Source organism: Python bivittatus, unplaced genomic scaffold, assembly GCF_059951505.1.
Source record: "Python bivittatus isolate LINGU-HERP-01145 unplaced genomic scaffold, Pbiv_v1 ctg000680_np1212, whole genome shotgun sequence".
In the NCBI taxonomy this organism is placed as follows: Eukaryota; Metazoa; Chordata; class Lepidosauria; order Squamata; family Pythonidae; genus Python; species Python bivittatus.
The window spans coordinates 5,936,118-5,954,875 of record NW_028277095.1 but is presented as its reverse complement, the minus strand read 5'-3'; the positions used below and the strand labels follow the sequence as shown (position 1 = coordinate 5,954,875).

The following is an 18,758-nucleotide window of genomic DNA, read 5'->3' as shown; positions in this document are numbered from 1 at the left end:
AGGTGTTTAGGGGGGTGACTTGGGGCCAGTCACAATCTCTCACTCCAACTTCATGCGATGATTATGGTGGGGATAAAATTAGGGGAGACCCCACATGTGCCATCAGGAGTTCCAGGGGGAAATATAATGGGGCATGCACATATAAAAATTAATGAATGCTAAATAAATCAGGTAGGTGGCAACTTTTTATGTTTGGGTAAGGTTTTGGTTACAGTTTTTGAACCACAGATTGGGGCACGCTTGGTATATCTTCTGGATATACACAAGATTTGGGTCACGTTACTTGAATCCTGGATTTGATTACCTTTGATAGGTCATCGGATGCCAAACCAACAAACTGCATTCATGTGATTAGGAGCCCGACCATTCCCAAAGAGATTAAGCCCGGGACAGGACTCTCCTCTGCCTTCTAGACTGAAAGATTTCTGGCAGAGTCCTGGGAATTTAAATTCTGTACTAAAATTACAAAAACCGACTGGCTTTAAAATCATTACCCTCATAAGACCCACTCACCCACGTTCCTTCCCATCTGCTCCAAACAGGCTCCTTACCTATTCTTAGCTGACCTTCCCGGCCACTTCGCTTAACGCGTACAGGAAGTTCCTGGAAGAGGAAAAGAGGTTGCTTTGAAAAAGAACAACAAAAACATACTATCGAGAACAGAAGGTTGACTAGATCCCAAGATTTAGGAAAGTGGGGATTGTTCCTTTCAAAAACAAAGAGACCCTTGAGTTGAGCTTCTCCTGGCAACCAGTTTCTTGACAGCATGATGGAAATGCTTCACATCCGCCTGGGATTCTTCTCAGCTTCTCAACCCGGCCCACCGATTCTGGAACATGCAGGTGAATACAAACCAAGGCTGATCCTCTTTAGCCTCTGATAGCAGCCAAGGTCAGCCAAGTTGACTTATTTTGCTGTTCCAAAGTGGTTTCTCAAGCCACTTCTTAGTTGTTTGAAACGCTGGCATGGTTAAAAAGAAGCTGAAGCAATTTAAGCTCATTTTGTAAAACCAACAGAACAACATGCATCTATTGTAATGGACTAGAACTCCCTTCAGATGTCATTTCAGCTGACACACAGAGGCACATGCAGTATAGATATAAACCAGGCCAGAAACCAGGAGACGATGAGTTCTAATCCTGCCTGAGGCATGAAAGCCGGCTGGGTGACTTTGGGCCAGTCCCTCTCTCTCAGCCCAGCCCACCTCACAGGGTTGTTGTTATGAGCAAAATAGGAGGAGGAAGGAGGATTCGGTATGTTTGCCACCTTGAGTTATTTGTAAAAATAAGAAAGGTGGGATAAAAAATTCTAAAAAAATAATAATTGTACACCACACGTACTTGGCTGGGCTCCCAATCCAAAACCTAGATGGGGACAGGGCAAAATCTAAGTTTGATTTCATTTTTTGTTAAAATTCCAAATTTATAATTATAAACATTCCAGTTCAGTGACAACTTTTTGGAAGGAGTTACACACAGGGTGTTGACTGCAGTTGGTGGGCCTCGGCTCGAGCACTTTGGATATAGGTATTATTGCATACTTTCAAGAGTTATTTTCTGGCACAATCTTCCCAGTTTTGTTCTGCTAAGTTAAAAGCAGTTAGTTCCTCACACTACAAAGCCCACAGAGCTGCTGCCACAGACGTAACACGCCCCTCCTCTGTAGAAGTGCTCCAGATGCGGAAGCCAAGAGAAGACTTTGCTTTCGCTCCCTGCCTTCTCCTCTCCTGCTCTGCCCGGATAAGAGTTAACATGTTTGCTCCAACATTTTGTGACATCCTTAAAAATCAAGGCCCCACGTCATAAACCTGAAGGTGGGGAGGAATGAGCAGGGCTTCCCCAGAGAGATGAGAGTTTGGTGCGGTGGGGAAGGAATTAGACTGGCCCTGGGGAGGCTCAGGTTCCAGTCTAGCTTTAGCTATGGAAAATTTGGGCCAGTTACTCTTAGCCCAACCTACTTGAGTCCTTGGAAGAATGGTGGTTTATAAACAGTGGTGTCCATGGCCAGCCATGTGTGTCACAACGGGCAAGATGGTGGACACGATGCTCCAGGGCAAGCTGTGCCCTTTGTACAGATGTTCAAAAGGGACAGGAGCTTGCATGGTGACATCATGGATACCACCTTCACCATCCCTCGCCTTGAACGCTGCCGGTTATAGATCCAACTAGTGAATGAAAAAGGGACGAAGGAAGGATTTGAATCGAACAGTAGAAGTGCTAATAAGTCACTTTTTGTGAGATGGGCGGCCGTATAAATTTGATTAATAAACAAATAAATAAGGGTGAAAAGCGGCAGAAACATTTCATTCCAACCTGCAGGTTTCAACCTGACCTTGAAAAACAGCTTTCCTCTCCAGAAAGCCATTGGGGATGGGTCCAGCTCAGAGCTTTGCTGAACTAGAACATTCTCCCATCTCTCCTCCTTCTGTGTTTTTCAAACGTCTAAGCCTGCCTGCAGAAACGGTCTTGCTTCTCAGCTTTGACAACCTGGCAGTGAGCCTTTTTGGTCTGAGAGCCAAGTGAATATCCTTTTGATAAATAATACGGCTAGAGCCAAGGCTAGGATACCAGCCCCATCTGTTTTCTGATGAGCCCGAGAAAAGCCACAGAAAAACACTCCCGGGCTGCCCAGAAAGGCCGGAGACGAACACGCTGATTGGCAGGCTGGCCTCTTACCGTGCATTGAAGCGTGGCGATTGCTCCCACCAGCGAAAGGAAGAGAAATGTCCGTCTGAGGCTCATTTTATTCCCCTTCAGCAAGCAAGCTCACACCTAGAAGACAACCAAGGGGAGAGAAGACTGTAGGGAGGCAATGCGGCTAGCGCGGATGTAATGCAACCGTCTCAGAGCTTCGCTTGGAGGAGGCGGGGTGGCGCACGCAAACCGACATCAGCCGCTTCTGGCAGAGGCACCCCCGGAACAGATGGTGGGGTGGATTTGCCCTTAGTCAGCTGAAGACCTTGCAGCAACAGCAGCTGCAGGACAGCACCACTGACAGCTAACGTAAGGCGGCCAGACTGATCTGCTCACGCGGCTTACCTCCATCCCATAGTGTTGCCTAGACTTGCTGTTTCCTTTCTGGTCCCTCCCTCTGACTGAGTGCTGAAAGTAGCTTCCTTGACCCAAAAAATGGAGTTGTGGTTTTGGCGTTCTGTTTGTCTTGGTCACGGGGGCTTCACTTCCTTGACTCACTCCCTGCCTCCCAGCCACAACAGACTTCCAGGACCTTTAAGTCAGCCCTCAAAGCTAAAGCCTTTCCAGTCTTGGAGGGGTGGGGGGTGAATTTTGACTGTCCCACCATCTTCATGTCACTGCAGTAGTTGCCAAGTGACCTTTGCCCAGGGCAGGGTTTATCTTTCCTCATCCTTAGTTTTCCTGATCTGAAAATCATCTTCTGCGGAAATCTTCCTACAGTTTTGCATGGCGCATACCAAGGTATGGCCAAGCGATGCTCTGTGGATGGCTCACAACCTCATTTTGGTATTCCCCAGAACCAGCGGCTGAAATTCAGTAAAAACCACTCTAATTTCTGGCTTTCAAATTTCTTGACTGGGTTTGCACAACACAATTAACCTGGTTACTGACTTAATCTCTTTTTCTAGATTCACATAATACTTCAGCCTGTAAATTAATCAAACAGGCTAGGTTCATAAAGCATGCTGAGACACAGAAAGCTAACCAAGGTTAACATTAACCCACCTTTGCACATTGTGCAAATGCAGCCACTAACTCTTCAACTGTCCTGGTTAAGTATATGGTGTAAACATATCTTTTGAATTTTATAGATGCCAAAGAGTGCCAAAGAAGATGCTTAATTTACCTATTTTGCCCTATAAGAACCACACAGAATTCCAAAAATTAGAAGAAGAGCTCCAAATGTTCAGCCCTGTACCCTAAGATTGCCACTCTATCACCTTTCAGACTCACAACAGCGTTTGGACCCCCATCTCAACTAAAACATTCCTGCATCGTTTGGTGGTCCTCCATGGCTGGAGCTTGTGGATTTCCAAAAAGCACAAAAAGACCGCTCTATTTATAACTGTATTTATCAAATGCAGACAGGGCTGTAGGGTTCTTGGGTTGGATTTGGATAGTTTCATTCATTTTATTCATATGTTGGTGTGGGGGGTACTGTATATGTCTATTTATCTCAAGCCTAAAACCTACATGCTGTGGAAAAATGGCAAGAGACAGAATTAATTAAAACATAAGGAAGGAGAACCTTCAAGTATTGCTAATTAGCAAAACCATGAAGAGGACCATGGATCCTATCTGAAAACCAGGGAGTGGCCAATGAGTTAATTAATCAAAGATCACTTTTGAAGAATTGACTAAAAGCAGAAAAATTGGCCGAATGTTCTCTTGTATCCTGTTGAAGGCAGAAATGTTGATCTATTTTGCAGAGACCAGAAAATAGACAATACTCTCACATTTGGTATGCAATTCTCCACATTCTCAGATTTCAAAAGTATGTATAGTTTATAGCTTAGAGATGAATGAAGGATGGGACAAACATTCTCATGCATACATAGTGTTCTGGAAAGAGACTCCTGCTATGGCAGGGTTCCTCAACTTCAGCAACTTTAAGAGGGATGGACTTCAACTCCCAGAATTCCCCAGCCTGGCTGGGGAATTCTGGGAGTTGAAGTCCACCCCTCTTAAAGTTGCTGAGGTTGAGGAACCCTGTGCTATGGAACATCAGGCCCATGGTGCTGTACAAATGCATGATAAAGAAATACAGATTCCAGCAAGGTCCATTCAAGATTCCATTCCCAACCTCCCAGAAAAGACTCCCTAAATTGCTTCTGATTTGAGTGCCGTCTCGTTTGCAGCATCATTTTCAAATCCCAGATAACTGGCAAACTTGTGCTCTAATTGGCAGTTAGGTTACTAGTGAGATATTGGATCGATATGCACTAGGAAAGACTTCCCCAAGATGTGTTGGACCTCAACTCCCATCATCCGTAGCCATCCCCCATAATTTGGGGGAGACACCTGGGAGCTGGAGAACATCTACAGATCTCAGCCTTGGAATTCACCAGCTTCCTTGGCCCATCTCATTTTTATTTTTTTATCTTCTTTTAATACTGAGAGAGACAGGAGTTAGAAAGAAGAGTTGAACTTCAGAATCATCTTTATTTTCAAAAGTAAAGATGTGACATTTGGGCCACACAGATATTCTTAGGTAATAAAAATAGCGGGTCATTGCAGTCCAGGATGTTATTTGGAAGAACAAAGGCCACACTGGGTGATAGAGACACTGGAAGTTAGAAGAAACATCAGCAAGAAGCCTCAGCATTGGAAAAGAGCATTTAGTGACTGGCCATGTTTCCAATAGCAGCTGTTTTGGGAAGGCAACCACAACAGGCTCTCAAAATTTTACAGATGGCACTGGCCCAAAAACATTGCTCATTCCAATTCATAAAGGAAGCCAGTCTTACAGCGTTGACATTCTGTGCAATTATTCTGCAGATGTTTACCCAGACCCAATGAGTTCCATGCATACAGGACTGGAGACCAGGAATTTTTAAACTGAACATCTGCAACAGGTCCCACTCAAAAATGGCAGCTAAAATGCCATTCTGCTGCCTAAATCTCTGCAAAGGATCCTTGACTCGGAGACAATAGGCTGAGAAGAAATTTGATCTTTCATCCCAGGACAAATATTCAGTCACTACAATTTAATTTAAAGTTGGTGGGACCAACTGGGAAAGAGAGGGGTGGGAGCGTGACTGATGAATGAGTCACTTAGCCAGAAACCAAAGTAGAAAAAGCGATAAAGCTTTGGGTTAAAATAAAGATGGGCTTTGTGCAAAAATAAGTTAAGAGTAAGTTAACCATTTCAGAGCTTCCAAAAAGTCAAATAGAAGGTGGGGAAAGAACAGCCAAAGGACTTTGAATTCCCCATTATTCTACATCAAGGGTGCAGATTTTTCTGGATTAGGCTGCAGTTGGTCTGAACGGCTTATCAACATTGGATGTTCTCCAAAAAGCAGTGGGTGGCAAATGCTAAAGTTGAATTAACCGCCCTATAAAGTAGGTTCTGTTGAGAAGTACGGAGTGATTGGATGGAGGAGTTCCTAATGGTTCACTTCCTTTTCACCATACAACCAAAAACTGGATCATGCCCACTCTTTAATAGTTCCTATAGGAAAATACAGAGCTGTCTCAGGGTTTCCACAACCTGGTGCCACTTGGAATGCAAGATACCGGATTCAAATGAAATAGGAATCTAAGGCAGGAATTCAGACTTGGTAGCTACCCAAGGGCCACCAGGTATTGATGACCCCATGCTACCCAAGGGACTTCTTGACAAGTGGGATGTTGAATCTGGTGTTCCCAGTCCTCATCTAACATTGTAAGACCATGCCACGCAGGTCTTACTCCTGTCCTGCTGGATGGGGCTTCTGCCAGCAACAAGCGAGTTTTTTTATATGTTTTGGCTGCGATCTGGATTTTTGCAGACCAGATATGGCAGCCATAGGTAGGATTACATGCTCTTAAAGCATCTTTTCTGGCTGGCCATATTCTTCTTCTGTGATGCTGAAGCAGCACGCCTGCCCTGCATGGATTTCAAGAGCCAAGGAAGCATTTCTACTTTAAGTTACAGTTACGCAACGACTGCTTGCAATTGTTCCATAATATGCTATTTTCATAGTCCTGGTTCAGCCGCACCAGGGCCAGTAGGTGAAAAGGCAGATTTGCAGTGAGCGTTTTACTATGTTCACGCGTATGCATTCTTTACACATCTCCAAAACAAAGAAGAGGAGATTGGCCCAAGGACCTTTAACAAAATGTACAGCATAGCAGTACAAGGCATGAACTTGCCATTCTCCTGCTTAGGCACAACACTTCACAACACTTGAGCAGACAAAGCTTTTCTCACTACTGCAGTGGGACCTCTGCTCTACTTCTGCCTGATAGACACAGCCAGTAAGGTACAGCAGGCCATTTATGGGCCCAGAGCCAGGTGGAGCCCCAACGTCTCTTACTGCAACTCAGCCATCCCCTACTCATGACTGCTGAAACCTGAACTCACCAGCCCCACGCAGGAAAAGGGATGGAAACAAGATGCAAATAGATCACAATGAGAGAAAACAGCCCCCCAATTCTCTCCCCGATTCAGCCTCACTCATACTGTGGTGTGATCCCACCCACTTTGTGACCCTCAGCCCCACTGAAAAGGTTGAGCGTGGGCACGGGCCACCAAAAATGTCCCACCCAGCAGTAAGACATAGTGGTTAGAAGGGCAGATTAAGAGAGATCTTAATGCAGAGATCCAGATTTAAGGCCTGGATGCTCTCTCAGCCAGTGGTGTCTGCAGGACATGGTCAAAAAATGGAAGATGGTGGCCACCATGGTGTGATTGAAGCTCTGTTTTTTTATGTCCAAAGTCCATAAAAGCTTCCATCACACTGTTGCAGTCCACCATCTTGACTATATCTTGTGGACACCCCTGTAAACCTTCCAGGATGGCTCCACTGCTTCACCCCGAGGTTCATCTCTCCTCTCTCCTGCAGCTGGAAACTTGCAGCACTCAGAGAATCCCAAGGAGGAGAGGAAGTCTTTAAAGATCTCCCCACTGGCCGTGCTTAATGGATGATCGTACCATCACGGCCACCATCTTCACTTTTTTGACCATGTCCTGCGGACACCCCTGCTCTCAGCCTAACCTTCCCCACATAACCAAATTAAGTCACGTGAACAGGTCTTCAAAGGCGGCAGTTTACATGTTGTCTCCACTGCTTGCTCATGCTTTTGAAGGATGACTCATAGGAGAGAAACTAACAAAGAAGAAAAGGAAAGCGGGAGATGGCTTGGCACTGAAGCAGTTGCTCTGCAAAACACAGGCTAAGCTGTTCTGGATGAATCTGGAAGACCCCAGAGAAGGAGTTGGGGTGGGGTGAGCGCAATTAAACAAGAGCCTTCCCAGCCAACACAAAACCCCAGAAACATGCATTTTCTTAAACTCATAAAGTGAAGAAACCTTAAGACCCTTTGCGCCAAGCTGGGCCCATAGACTGCGCCTCCCAAAACTCCCAGCCAGCATGGGCTTTCAGCACTGCCAGTGGGCAACAGGTTGGAGAAGGCCCAGAGAAGAAATTAAGAGGGCAATGGCTCCATCATGTCTTCTTCTCTCTTTGGACGCTGTGCTGTAATTCTGTGTTTCTTGTGTTAAAGGAAAGCAAATGGGTATGGCAGGTTGTGCAGGCTGCGTAGGTTGTGATTTGAGCCTGGGAGGGAATGATAAAATGGGTCTGCTCTTGGTTGCATTTGCCAACATGCCAAGCTCAGTTAACATTTATCCTGGTTGATTTTTTTTTCTCCAACGGCTCTGTGTTGTGTGAATCCAACGCATTGGGTCAGTTTTTGGCTCAACACAGGGGCAGGATCAAAAAAGTCCAAATGGCAGCCATAGTTGCCTTTAGAGAAATTTCGTTCTGGCCTTGAGAAGGAGGTAGGAGAAGCGAAGCAGTCGCTTAACCCAGGAAAAGTAGGAAGCGTGAGAAAAGACCTTGCGGTCCTCAAAAAGGGGGCCAGTGAAGATTTTGGATGGGATGTCAAGATTCTGTTAATATAACCTGCAGCAATAAAGTAGCACTCCTGGAATCCCTGTGGGGTCTGCTTCTTGATCTGGCCTACCAGATTATGTGGGGGGAGTACAACTAACAAGAGGGTAGAATCCAGGGGAGGACAACCCTATTTTCCCTGCTTTGCTATCTACTTCTCCTCATCTAGTCTTGCTTTGAGGGATCCAAAACAGACCACCCTTTGATTGGATGGTGTGACACCATTTGGAAGTGCTGAGCTACAACAGCCATCACTTCTAGCCAACACAACCACCACATGTGCTGGTTGGCAAATGATGGAAACTGGAGTCCAACAGAGCCAGGAGGCACTGGACATCAGACTGGAAAGTCCGAGGTGGACAAGACAGAGCTAAGTTGACCAACGGTTGATTCTGTGGCTGGCTTCAGACATCGTGCTCAGCCATACCAACGTTTCTTGGCTGGAGTTCTCAGGCAACTGGGGTTTATTTAACAAACCTAGATTACAATAAATCCAGCTTAGCATAAGATGCAAAACCCAGTTAGTATAAAATAGCTTTTTATTCCACCTCAAGTAATACTGGCTAGAATGGAGGCAGACCCCAATTTTTTTCACTAATGGAAAAGTGTTTCCACTTAGGTTTTCAAACTTTACAAATACTTTCTAGAACTTGAGCAAATGGAAGGTGAGCACATACACACAGCACACAAACATTAGCATTATTTCAACCAGTCTTCAAATCTTTGGAATACAAATTTTTCTTTACACAGCCCAAGGTTTTATTTAGTTTAGAAGACAGCCAAGCTTCTGAGATTTTAGAAAATAGCTTCTCAGGCTCTGAAAACCTAGAACTTTAAAAAGGATTTTGGTGCCGCCGTTGAATATCAGGGCATCAGATTTTTAGACAAGTCTGATTTTGTTCCAATTTCCTCACTTCACCTTGCCCACTCAGTAAATCCATGTTGTGTGCACACACTTGCTTTATGTAAGAAATCTTATAACCTACAGCTTAATTGCAATGACATATACATTTATAAAAATCAGAAAGCATAGAAAGTAAAGACAGTGAAGTCCTTACTATATGGAAAGAGGCAAAGAATTTGTTTAATTCCCCCTTTGAATGTCAAGTTACTTAACTTTGCATGTTCAAATCAATATACACCCCAAACTTAGTTGCCCTTCCAAATTAGCATCTCTACAAATTCTGCAGTTTGAAAAATCCCTGCACAAAATTGTATATATCTATAGAAATAATGTATAGCAATGCACTGAATTAGGAAAAATTGGTTGCAAAAATTATATACATTAGGGAGGGGAAGGAAGGAAGGAAGGAAGGAAGGAAGGAAGGAAGGAAGGAAGGAAGGAAGGAAGGAAGGAAGGAAGGAAGGAAGGAAGGAAGGACCTAAAATTAATAAAGCCAAGTCTTCTTGAAATTGAACTCGCTTCCTGGTGATTTTATGGGCACATCCATGCAGTTTTCTTGGCAGGAGAAGAAAAGCGGTTTGCCATTGACTTTTCTGGAATGCTTTGTAAGTCTGATGAAAGATTGATCTGGTTCATTTTCATTCCAGCTCCAGAAGGAATGACAGAATATTGAAGCAAATGACTCGGAGTCCAAATCCCCATCGAATTTGAGGCGGGGTGGGGTGGGGGAAGGAGTTCTGGTTAATTTTCCAGTGACATGGCAATTTTTTCCTTGTTTAAAGAAATAAATAATTTCCACGGCCACCAGGTCATTTCCTAAGATGCAGGATGGAAGTGGGATGTACTCGGGGTTTTTTTTAAAGAAGAAAAGTCACCAGGAACACAAGGTAACCTCTCTCTCTTCCATCTCATATTAATTCTCTGCAGAATTCTTTCACTCTGTCTGAAGGAAGAAGGAAAGTCTATCCATCCATCTGTCCCTATTTTAGACAGGATGTGAAAACGCCAGGGCCCAGACTTGACCCCTCATTAGCAGGAATAAAACTTAACTGTAACTTTAAAAAAAAATTCCCCAAGACGATGATACACTACTTCTATGTTATTCCCACAATCACCAGGAGCTGAGGAGTCAGTTGCATAATTCTGAATTGCATTATTTCATGCGATATGCGCAGAAAGAGAAGGGTTTGTCATCTTTATAACAAGCCCCACAAATTCCTACCACCAAAAAAAAGCCATATTAAACATTGCCACCTGGCATGCTGGTTTTCTGCATGTAGGAAGTGGAAAGGGTTTTTCCCCTCCTTGGGGTAGGGGACCATCCAATTGAAGTTACGTAATATGTGCAGAATAACACCCTGGTGGTTCCAGAAACCAGCTTGGGCTCAAACAATAAAGATCAACAGGAAGTCCATCAGAAACTGTAAACTGAAAATGGATCTGGGCTTCACGCTAAAGTCTTTGGGAAAAGTAGGAGCAAAAAAAAAGAGTTGTCCTGGATCTGACCAAAGGTTTAGCTAATCTGGCTTCGCATCCTCTTTCCCCCAAAGGCCAGAACGTGCTGCTACTTTTGGTGTTGAGGGCAGAAAAGGACAGGACAGCAGGGCAATGCCACCACCTCCCCACCTTGCTGTCTTCAATGCTGGAGGTAATATTTAGCCATGACTACAGGTAGTCCTCGGGTTATGACCATTTGTTCACTGACCGTTCAAAGTTATGACAGTGCTGAACAAATGGTACTTATGACTGGTCCTTGGAGTTCCAGCCATTGCAGCATCCCACGGTCACATAATTGCAATTTCTGACTTTCCCTGTCAGCTTCCCCAAGCAAAGTCAATGGGAAGCTGGCAGGAAGTCGCGGTAACATGAAGTCTTCCCTTACCAACCCGTGCAGTCCTTGCTTAACAGCAGCAACTGGGACAGCTGGAATTTCTGTTGCTAAGCCATATCATCATCCGACATCGCACTTTACAACCACATCACTTAGAGACGGAAATTCCGGACCCAATTGCCGTCATAACCCAAGGACTACTTGTAATAGCCATTGCTGGCTTTATCTTTTAAGCATTTAAACTCTGTCCCTGTTGACAACCACCACTGTGTCCCCTTGTGGCAGTAAATTCCTTCATTTATTCACTGGCCACATGAATACAAGAGGCAGTTTGGTGTAGTGAGGAAGGTACCAGGCTAGAAACCGGGAGACTGTGATTTCTAGTCCCACCTTAGGCACAAAGCCAGCTGAGTGACTTTGGGCCAGTCACTCTCTCTCAGCCCTAGAAAGGGGGCAGTGGCAAAGCCCTTTGGAAATCTTGCCAAGAAAACTGCAGAGATTAGTCCAGGCAGTTGCCAGGATTCAACGCTGACTCAAAGGCGCACGCACGCACACATACACAATACACTCTTTCTTTGGAACTCTCCTTTATCTTTCACTCTTCAGCTTGATTGGGTGACCCCATCTGGTTCAGGCAGTATTCCGAAGAAAGAGAAATAAATGCTACCCCTATCAACTTTCTCCATTCATAACTGGATAGACCTGTATGACCCTGTCTGGGAGCAAAATCCTAGTGATTTTAGAGACAAGTTAGCATTCAAGCAGAGAGAGAAAGAGACCCTTTATGTTCTTGAGCTTGTAACTGGAAGTTAACCTGCAAGGGCCACCCCTGGCATTAGGCAAGGCAAAGCCATTTCCTGGCCATTGCTGAGAGGTGCCAGCAGATTGAAGGGGGAGAGAATTATGTCTTGCAACTTCCTCTGAGCTGTCTGAGAGAGCCGGCCTTCAGTTGCAGTGATGCAGTGAAGAAGGTTGTTCTATCGCCATTATTGGAGAAAGACTTTAGCACCACCCTAGTTGCCATTTATCAGCAGGTGAGGGCACCATCTTATTTCACTTATAGTGGGAGGGTCACAGGCTGAAAGATCCAATGTTACCTTCAAATGTTATCCTCCCTGCCATATAACCATACAGCTTGTCCTAAAACCATTGATGTATCTCCTTGAGTACGTAGACTTAAAAGGTGTTGGACAAATTGTATAAAAAATGAAAGCAAATATGACTCGTCAGGACCCTAATGCACATTGGCCATTTTCTGTATCTCTTCACAACACCAGACACCTCAATTGCCAGCAGAGTGCTGAAGACTTGGTCCTGTTTTCCACCTAATAACAAGGCCGTTCAATGAAGATAAGCTATCTAATTAAAACCAGATGGCCAACGTGGTCTAAAAAACCCAGAAGTGTTTGCATGTCTATAAATTTAGTTTGGTAAACAGAACTCCAGGAAGCAGTTACATAACAATTGCCCTTCACTCCTAATGAAGCTTTTCCAGTAAGAGGGTCCACCCCTATAAAGTAGTATCAGTACCCAGTCAAGGTCACCTCCATCCACACTGCCACAACCTGGCTTGTTCAGTTTGGCTATGGCTCTACCCAGTCAAGGTCACCTCTATCCACACTGCCACAATCTTAGCTTGTTCAATTTTGGTATGGCTTGGTCTTTTCTCCATCTTGATTTCCCCCCTGGTCAGGACTAGGGAAGAAGGAAAAACTTATCCCACCAGCTACATGAAATGAGCCAATGCAGAATGTTCCCTTAGCAATGTTCTTCCCTCTTGCCAGCCTTCCCAGGTGGACCAGACAGGAAACACGATCAGATGAGTTAATTCTACTTTATTGTAAGGCTACATTAACAGAATCTTGCAAGTCTGAAAGTACAGTTCTCCCACCATCTCTTTTTACAGCCTGATAAGTTAGGGAGGGCCCCTTCTGAGTCTCTTTCTCTGTCCGTTATCCAGCTGTGGATTCTCCCCCTCTTATCTGACCGTTCCCTAGGCAGCATCTCTTCCCCCTGTCTCCCAAGGTCATTCCCACATCCCATTACACCTCTAGAGCAGAGTTTCCCAAACTGTGAGGTGTACCTCCCTTAGGGAGGTGCAAACAAAATCCAGAATCTTTCAGTTGCATTGTTACAATAAATCTACTGTTCCCAAAGTTTCATTGTATTGTTTCCATTGCCCCTTAAGATTCCCTTTTTTTTCTAACAAAGAATCCCAGATATCTGTAAGTACCCAACAAAACTAAAAGTCCTGAGTTAGTTGTCAATATGCATTTCTAAAATAGTTATTATGCTCTTTCTGAAGAAGAGTATTGACGTGGATTTTGTAATTTGCGAAGCTGATTTATTTTTGCATGACACCAGATTCCCCATCCGGATTCCTCTGTAGCTGATTCTTGGAATCCAGGACATGCAGTGTTAGGTCCCACACATAACCAATAGAGAACATGGCTGTTTTCTCTAAATTTCCAACCCAACTGCAAGCAGGGATCAGTTTGACGGGCATGATTATGAAAGCTGATGTATTCTCATCTTCCTGCCCAACCAGCCGCAGCTGAAGGTGCATCTTGGAGCTATTAGGACCATCTGAATCACTGTGTCAGAACTGCACTCAATTCCACTTTTTTGCATATATCCTAAACAGTTACTCTCATATAGCTTCACTCAACCTTCTGTCACCCTCACCTTTCCACTTTTGCTGAGGATGATGGGTGGTTGTAGAATACCACATCTATCTGTGCCCACCTTGAGTTACGCAAGGTACTAAAGGAGGATAACAAGCCCAATGGTGAATGACTGGGATATGATGGTGGCTGATGGGTCTGGAGGATTCCCAGCCACCCAGGCTGTGGAATGTGGTCAAAAGGAAAGTCCTTCTCACTGGGATGTTAAGAAAGGGACAGATTTGCTTCTTCACAATGGCTAGAAAGCAAAGTAGCCCTCCTCCCAGGAGGCCTTCTATCATCTCAATGGGGCATTTATGGGGCAGAAAGGCATGACTACAAGACTGCTCCTCTCTCTATGAAGCATAAAGTCCTTGGGGTTTTCTGAGCTTGGTTGTTTTCTTGAAGATATTTCATTACTCATCTAGGTAACATCTTCAGTGCTCAAAGGGAGTGGGGTTTACAATGAAAACTCCTTAATCCCACAACACATGAAAAGACTTAACCATAGTTTCAACTGGGAAACTGTCAGCATTTAGACCAAGCTAAATCCAAAAACGCGAGGGAATTCCTGGAAGCTTGGCATTCAGACAAATCAGCCATCAACAGGCACACAGAGATAAACAACATCTACACACTATTCAAAAGAGACAATAAAAAGGAAACAAAAAGACCAGAACATCTCCTCACCAGCAATCATCACCCAGATAAGCAGAGATTAACACCAGGATTAACACCAGACAAACAATCAAGCAGTAAACAATACCTTAATCAAGGAACTACCAACTCAGACAGATAATCAAGCAGTAAACAACAGCCTAATCAAGGAACTAGCAAGGAGAAAACAACGCTTCCACCAACACTGGCAGGGCAAGCTACTGTATATAAACAGAGAGCAAACCCCACTTCCTTCAAGCGCTGAAGATGTTACCTAGCTGGGTAACAAAATGTCTGCAAGAAAACAACCAAGTTCAGAGAACCCCAAGGACTCCACCTTCAAAGTAGATCAGGCTAGGAATCCAATGCCATGTAGGTCAGTAGTACTTTTATTGTGAAGCCACAGTAATGGTCTGAATGCATTTCCCCTCCTCACTCCCTTTATCCTCCTGAGAACTAGGGAGGGTCTTGTCTGAGATGCTTACTCAGGTTACATTCCTGCCCTGGACTCAGTCCTCTTTTATCTGACTGTCTTGGTAGTGGCTCTTCCTCCTGTCCTTCAAGGCCATTCCTTCTTCCCTCAACAGAACCAGTGTTCTAAGTCCTTTCTTTGGCCTCCTGAATTTCTCACCAACCAACTTCAACCAGTATTTTTGGGCGCCTTCAAAAATCAAGAAATCAGAAGAAATCTGGTAACACTTTTTCACACTTTTTTTTTTAATTAAAAGCATACATTTCTGTGAGCTGCAGCTCATGTCATCAGATGCAGTGGAGTAAATGGAGAAAAATCAAGGTGGAACATGTTAGTTTAGTAGCATCCTCAAGGCTAACCAACTGTAATGAGAGCAGTAGCTTTCATGAGCAGTTGGCTAGTCTTGAAGGTGTTATCAGACTCCACATCTACTTATAAAATCAAAGCATTCTGGGGTTGGGAGTTATTTTTTGAAATCCAGGACATGCTGCAGGCCAGCATTTTCCTTTATTTTATTTATTTCTATTTATTGAACATATTTATATGGCTGTCCATCTACCCAAGACACCCTGAACAGCTAACTGATAAAAACAAAACAAAATCACAATGCATAGCACAAAAAATAGCAATCGAGGCCCCTAAACAAACCTCACTAACAACAGATACACCTGCACACATCAACAGCTCCATTAGCATCCTGGCCCCAATGCCTGGGGAAACAGCCAGGTCTTCATGGCCTTCCAGAAATGTCAGCAATGTTGGAGGTCAACTGTATGGCGGGTAAGGGCTGTCCCAAAAGACTTACACCATGACAGAGAAAGCAGGCTTCTGAGGACCCACCATTGGGACCCAGAGCATGACCGGTCTGCCCAATCTGGTGGGATGGGCAAAACCATCCGAGAGAAGCAGAGACAAGTAACCTGGCCCCATGCCATGTAGGGCTTTAAAGGTGACAATCAGTGTGCCAGCTTTTCCTTTTAGTTCTGCCCTGGATTCCTCCCCAGGCTATCTTCCACGCAGAGGAAGCAGCTGTCCTCAACTTGTTCTGCTACTCGCTTTCATCATGCTGCAAAACCAAAACAGGGTCGCTCTCCAGCAGCATAACAGGGAATTTGGCAAATATGCTACCGATGAGCAAGATACAAGATAGACCAAAGCCAGAGTGGGCTGCTGCCTGATCTGGGCTAAACCTATCTCCAGTTTTGATATGCAGGATGAAAAAGAAGCTTCCAGTGGTCCCTGTTTTCCCCACTCTGGTTTCCCCCATCTTTCATTTATTTTGTTATTAAAATGTTGAGCACATTTCATTAAAAGGAAACCCAGTTGTGTCAGGACTGCAAGGCCCAGCATTCCTAGCCAGAATGCCCTCAGTTCACATGGCCAAACTTTCCTCTGTAACTGACATCTCTACAACAGGATGTATCAGTCAGGTATCACAATAGAAAATGCAGAAGCTGAACATTTACTTTTGCCAGTCTTTTGTTTCTCCCCTTGTTAAAGGTAGGAGTTACCTTATCAACACTAGAAGTATAACTTACCAGAAAGACCTGCCACTCCCTCCTGGTTGGTTGAGTGGCTGGCTTGATTTCTACAGAAGACTTACCTCAAGCCTGGTATTGGTATGATTTCATGCAGAAACAAGGAAGGGTTTGGAAGAAATGTATGGAACAGACTACTAACTACAGTAGCTCAGTGTTTAATGCCTTTTTTCTTTCTCTCTTCTGGACAACAATGGACGATGACAGCATAGAATTAAGGCTGTCATTCCTGAGTGGATTTCCTTTGTAATCTGAACCAATTGGGCCAGTTTGGTAACAGAATTTGGGAAGGGCATTCCATCAGTCCCATTTTTATGGGCAGTCAGTGTAAGTCACCCTGGAAGAGAACATAGGGCCGTATTTCTTCCGGGGATGAAAGATTCCTTCTGGAGACCCACATATACTCTGAGCACTCTCCCACCCCCCCATCCTACTCTGTTCCTGTAAACTCAGCTCCCCCCTTCTGGTGCTGTTTCCAGGTGCTCTCTCTTATCAGGCAGTGGCAATATTAAACACACACACACACACACACACAACATGCACACTACTTTTAAGAAGACATGAAGAGAGATAAATTTGGCCATTGCACCAATGAATGGACCAATGACTGGTTGAGGGCCCCATGGTCTCTTTCCCCCTCTTGTGCCCCCTCCCCCATGTGTTGGACTTTATTTCCTACTCATCCCAGCTGGCATAGCTGAATCCAGAAGGCCTCAGACAGGAAAGGCTGCCCTCCGCTTCCTCGTCCCTTGGGACTGGCAGTCAGGGCTGTGACCACCTAACGTGCTTAACCAGGCCAGGTGAAGATGCTAAGCTAAGGATGCCCTTTGTCAGGTTCTATCTGGGCTTTGCCTGGTGCCTCCGCCCCCCCTTCCCTCAATCTAAGACCCGAGGGACTGCGTGCAGCTACAGCGTGGGTGACGGAGGAGTCAAGGGCGGTCTGCCTTCCTTTTAGCCCATCCCTGGTTTGTCAGTAGGACATGATGCGGGGGGGTGAGGGAAGGGGGAGGAACGGCATCAGTTCTGCGTGGCACCTGCTTCCAGGGCTCGGCCGTGGCAGAGGGAAGGGGAGCAAAGGCCATCCTTAAGCCAGCCCAGCCCAACTTCTCGCTCCCCCCGTCGGCTTGCCTGCGACTCTCGCAGCCCCGCCGCCGCCAGCCCGAGCGCAGCCCTAACCCGAATCGCAAGACGACTCTCCCTGCTTCCAGAGCGGGCTCGGGGCTCGGGTGATGGGCTCTTCCGTCCGGCGGCAGGCTGCAGCCGCCCCTTCCCCGACCCCGTCCGCCTCCCCTTCTCCTTCTCCTCCCCGGGCTCGGGTCTGGAAAGTCGGCAGCGCGCAGCAGCCGTTACCTGTCCTTCCGCCGGTGATGCCTCGAGCCAAGCTCGCTCTCTCGCTCGCTGCCGGCTCTCGGATGCTGCCGCTCAGCCGGAGCCCCGCTTAAAAAACCTGCAGCCCGGAGGGCGGGGGCTCTGGCGAAGGGGCGGGCTTGCCGCAGCCCGCGCGGCGCGGCGGCGGGGGGTTTCGCCGGGTGGGGGAAGGCGAGGGCGCGGCCAGGCGGACCGCCCCCGGCCCTGCGCCCCCGCAGGGAGCTCTTCCCGGCCGCCCTGGCCGTGGGCCTCCCTCGCCCCTCCTGCCGGGGACGTGGGGGGGCGGGCGCCGGGGAGATCCAGAGGCGGCTGCTGGGAGAAGAAGGCGCGGGATTAGCGCCCCTGTGCCGAGGGCCCGAGCCCCCCTCCCCGCCCTCCCCGCCGACGCCCGGGCAGGGGCCTCCCCGTTTCCTCCGCCTCAGGAAGCCCCGGGCGGTGGGCGAGCTGCGGGCGGCCAGCCTGGAGTTCGCAGCACGGGCCACAAAGGGGCGCCGGTCGGACAAAACCAGCCACGCTTCGAGTGAGTTTCGGCGTCCAGCGTCTCTCTCTGGTTTCCGTGGTTTTAAGTGCGCCCGGTAGTTAAGGGCTCAGAGCTCCTCCTGTGCGGCTTGGATGGAGAAGCAGGGCCCGCGTCTGCTCTCCAAAAGGTGGAAACTTGGATAAAAAGGAAGGCGGGCGAAATCCGACGCTTCTGAGCACAGCTGCGGCTTTTGCCATCCGCGTGTGGACTTTCCACGCTGCCTGCTTGGAAATTGG

The 18,758-nt window shown here is 46.3% G+C and overlaps 1 protein-coding gene across 2 annotated transcripts in view; it reads right to left on the bottom strand.

Moving 5' to 3' along the window:
- The window catches only part of PLAT (plasminogen activator, tissue type), a 35,541-nt gene extending 17,427 nt beyond the window's left edge, over positions 1 to 18,114 (bottom strand). Inside the window, exons 1-3 of one of the 2 annotated variants that reach the window (XM_088151879.1) lie at positions 17,985 to 18,114; positions 2,676 to 2,771; positions 552 to 603 (exon numbers count right to left, since the gene is read on the bottom strand). In XM_088151879.1, the coding sequence (XP_088008005.1) occupies positions 552 to 603; positions 2,676 to 2,741 (118 nt within the window). In that variant the 5' untranslated portion in view covers positions 2,742 to 2,771; positions 17,985 to 18,114. Of the gene's footprint in view, positions 1 to 551; positions 604 to 2,675; positions 2,772 to 3,038; positions 3,100 to 17,984 lie in introns of those variants that run through there. The other variant, XM_088151880.1, reaches the window with a different exon arrangement.
- Between the last annotated feature and the right edge of the window lie 644 nt (positions 18,115 to 18,758).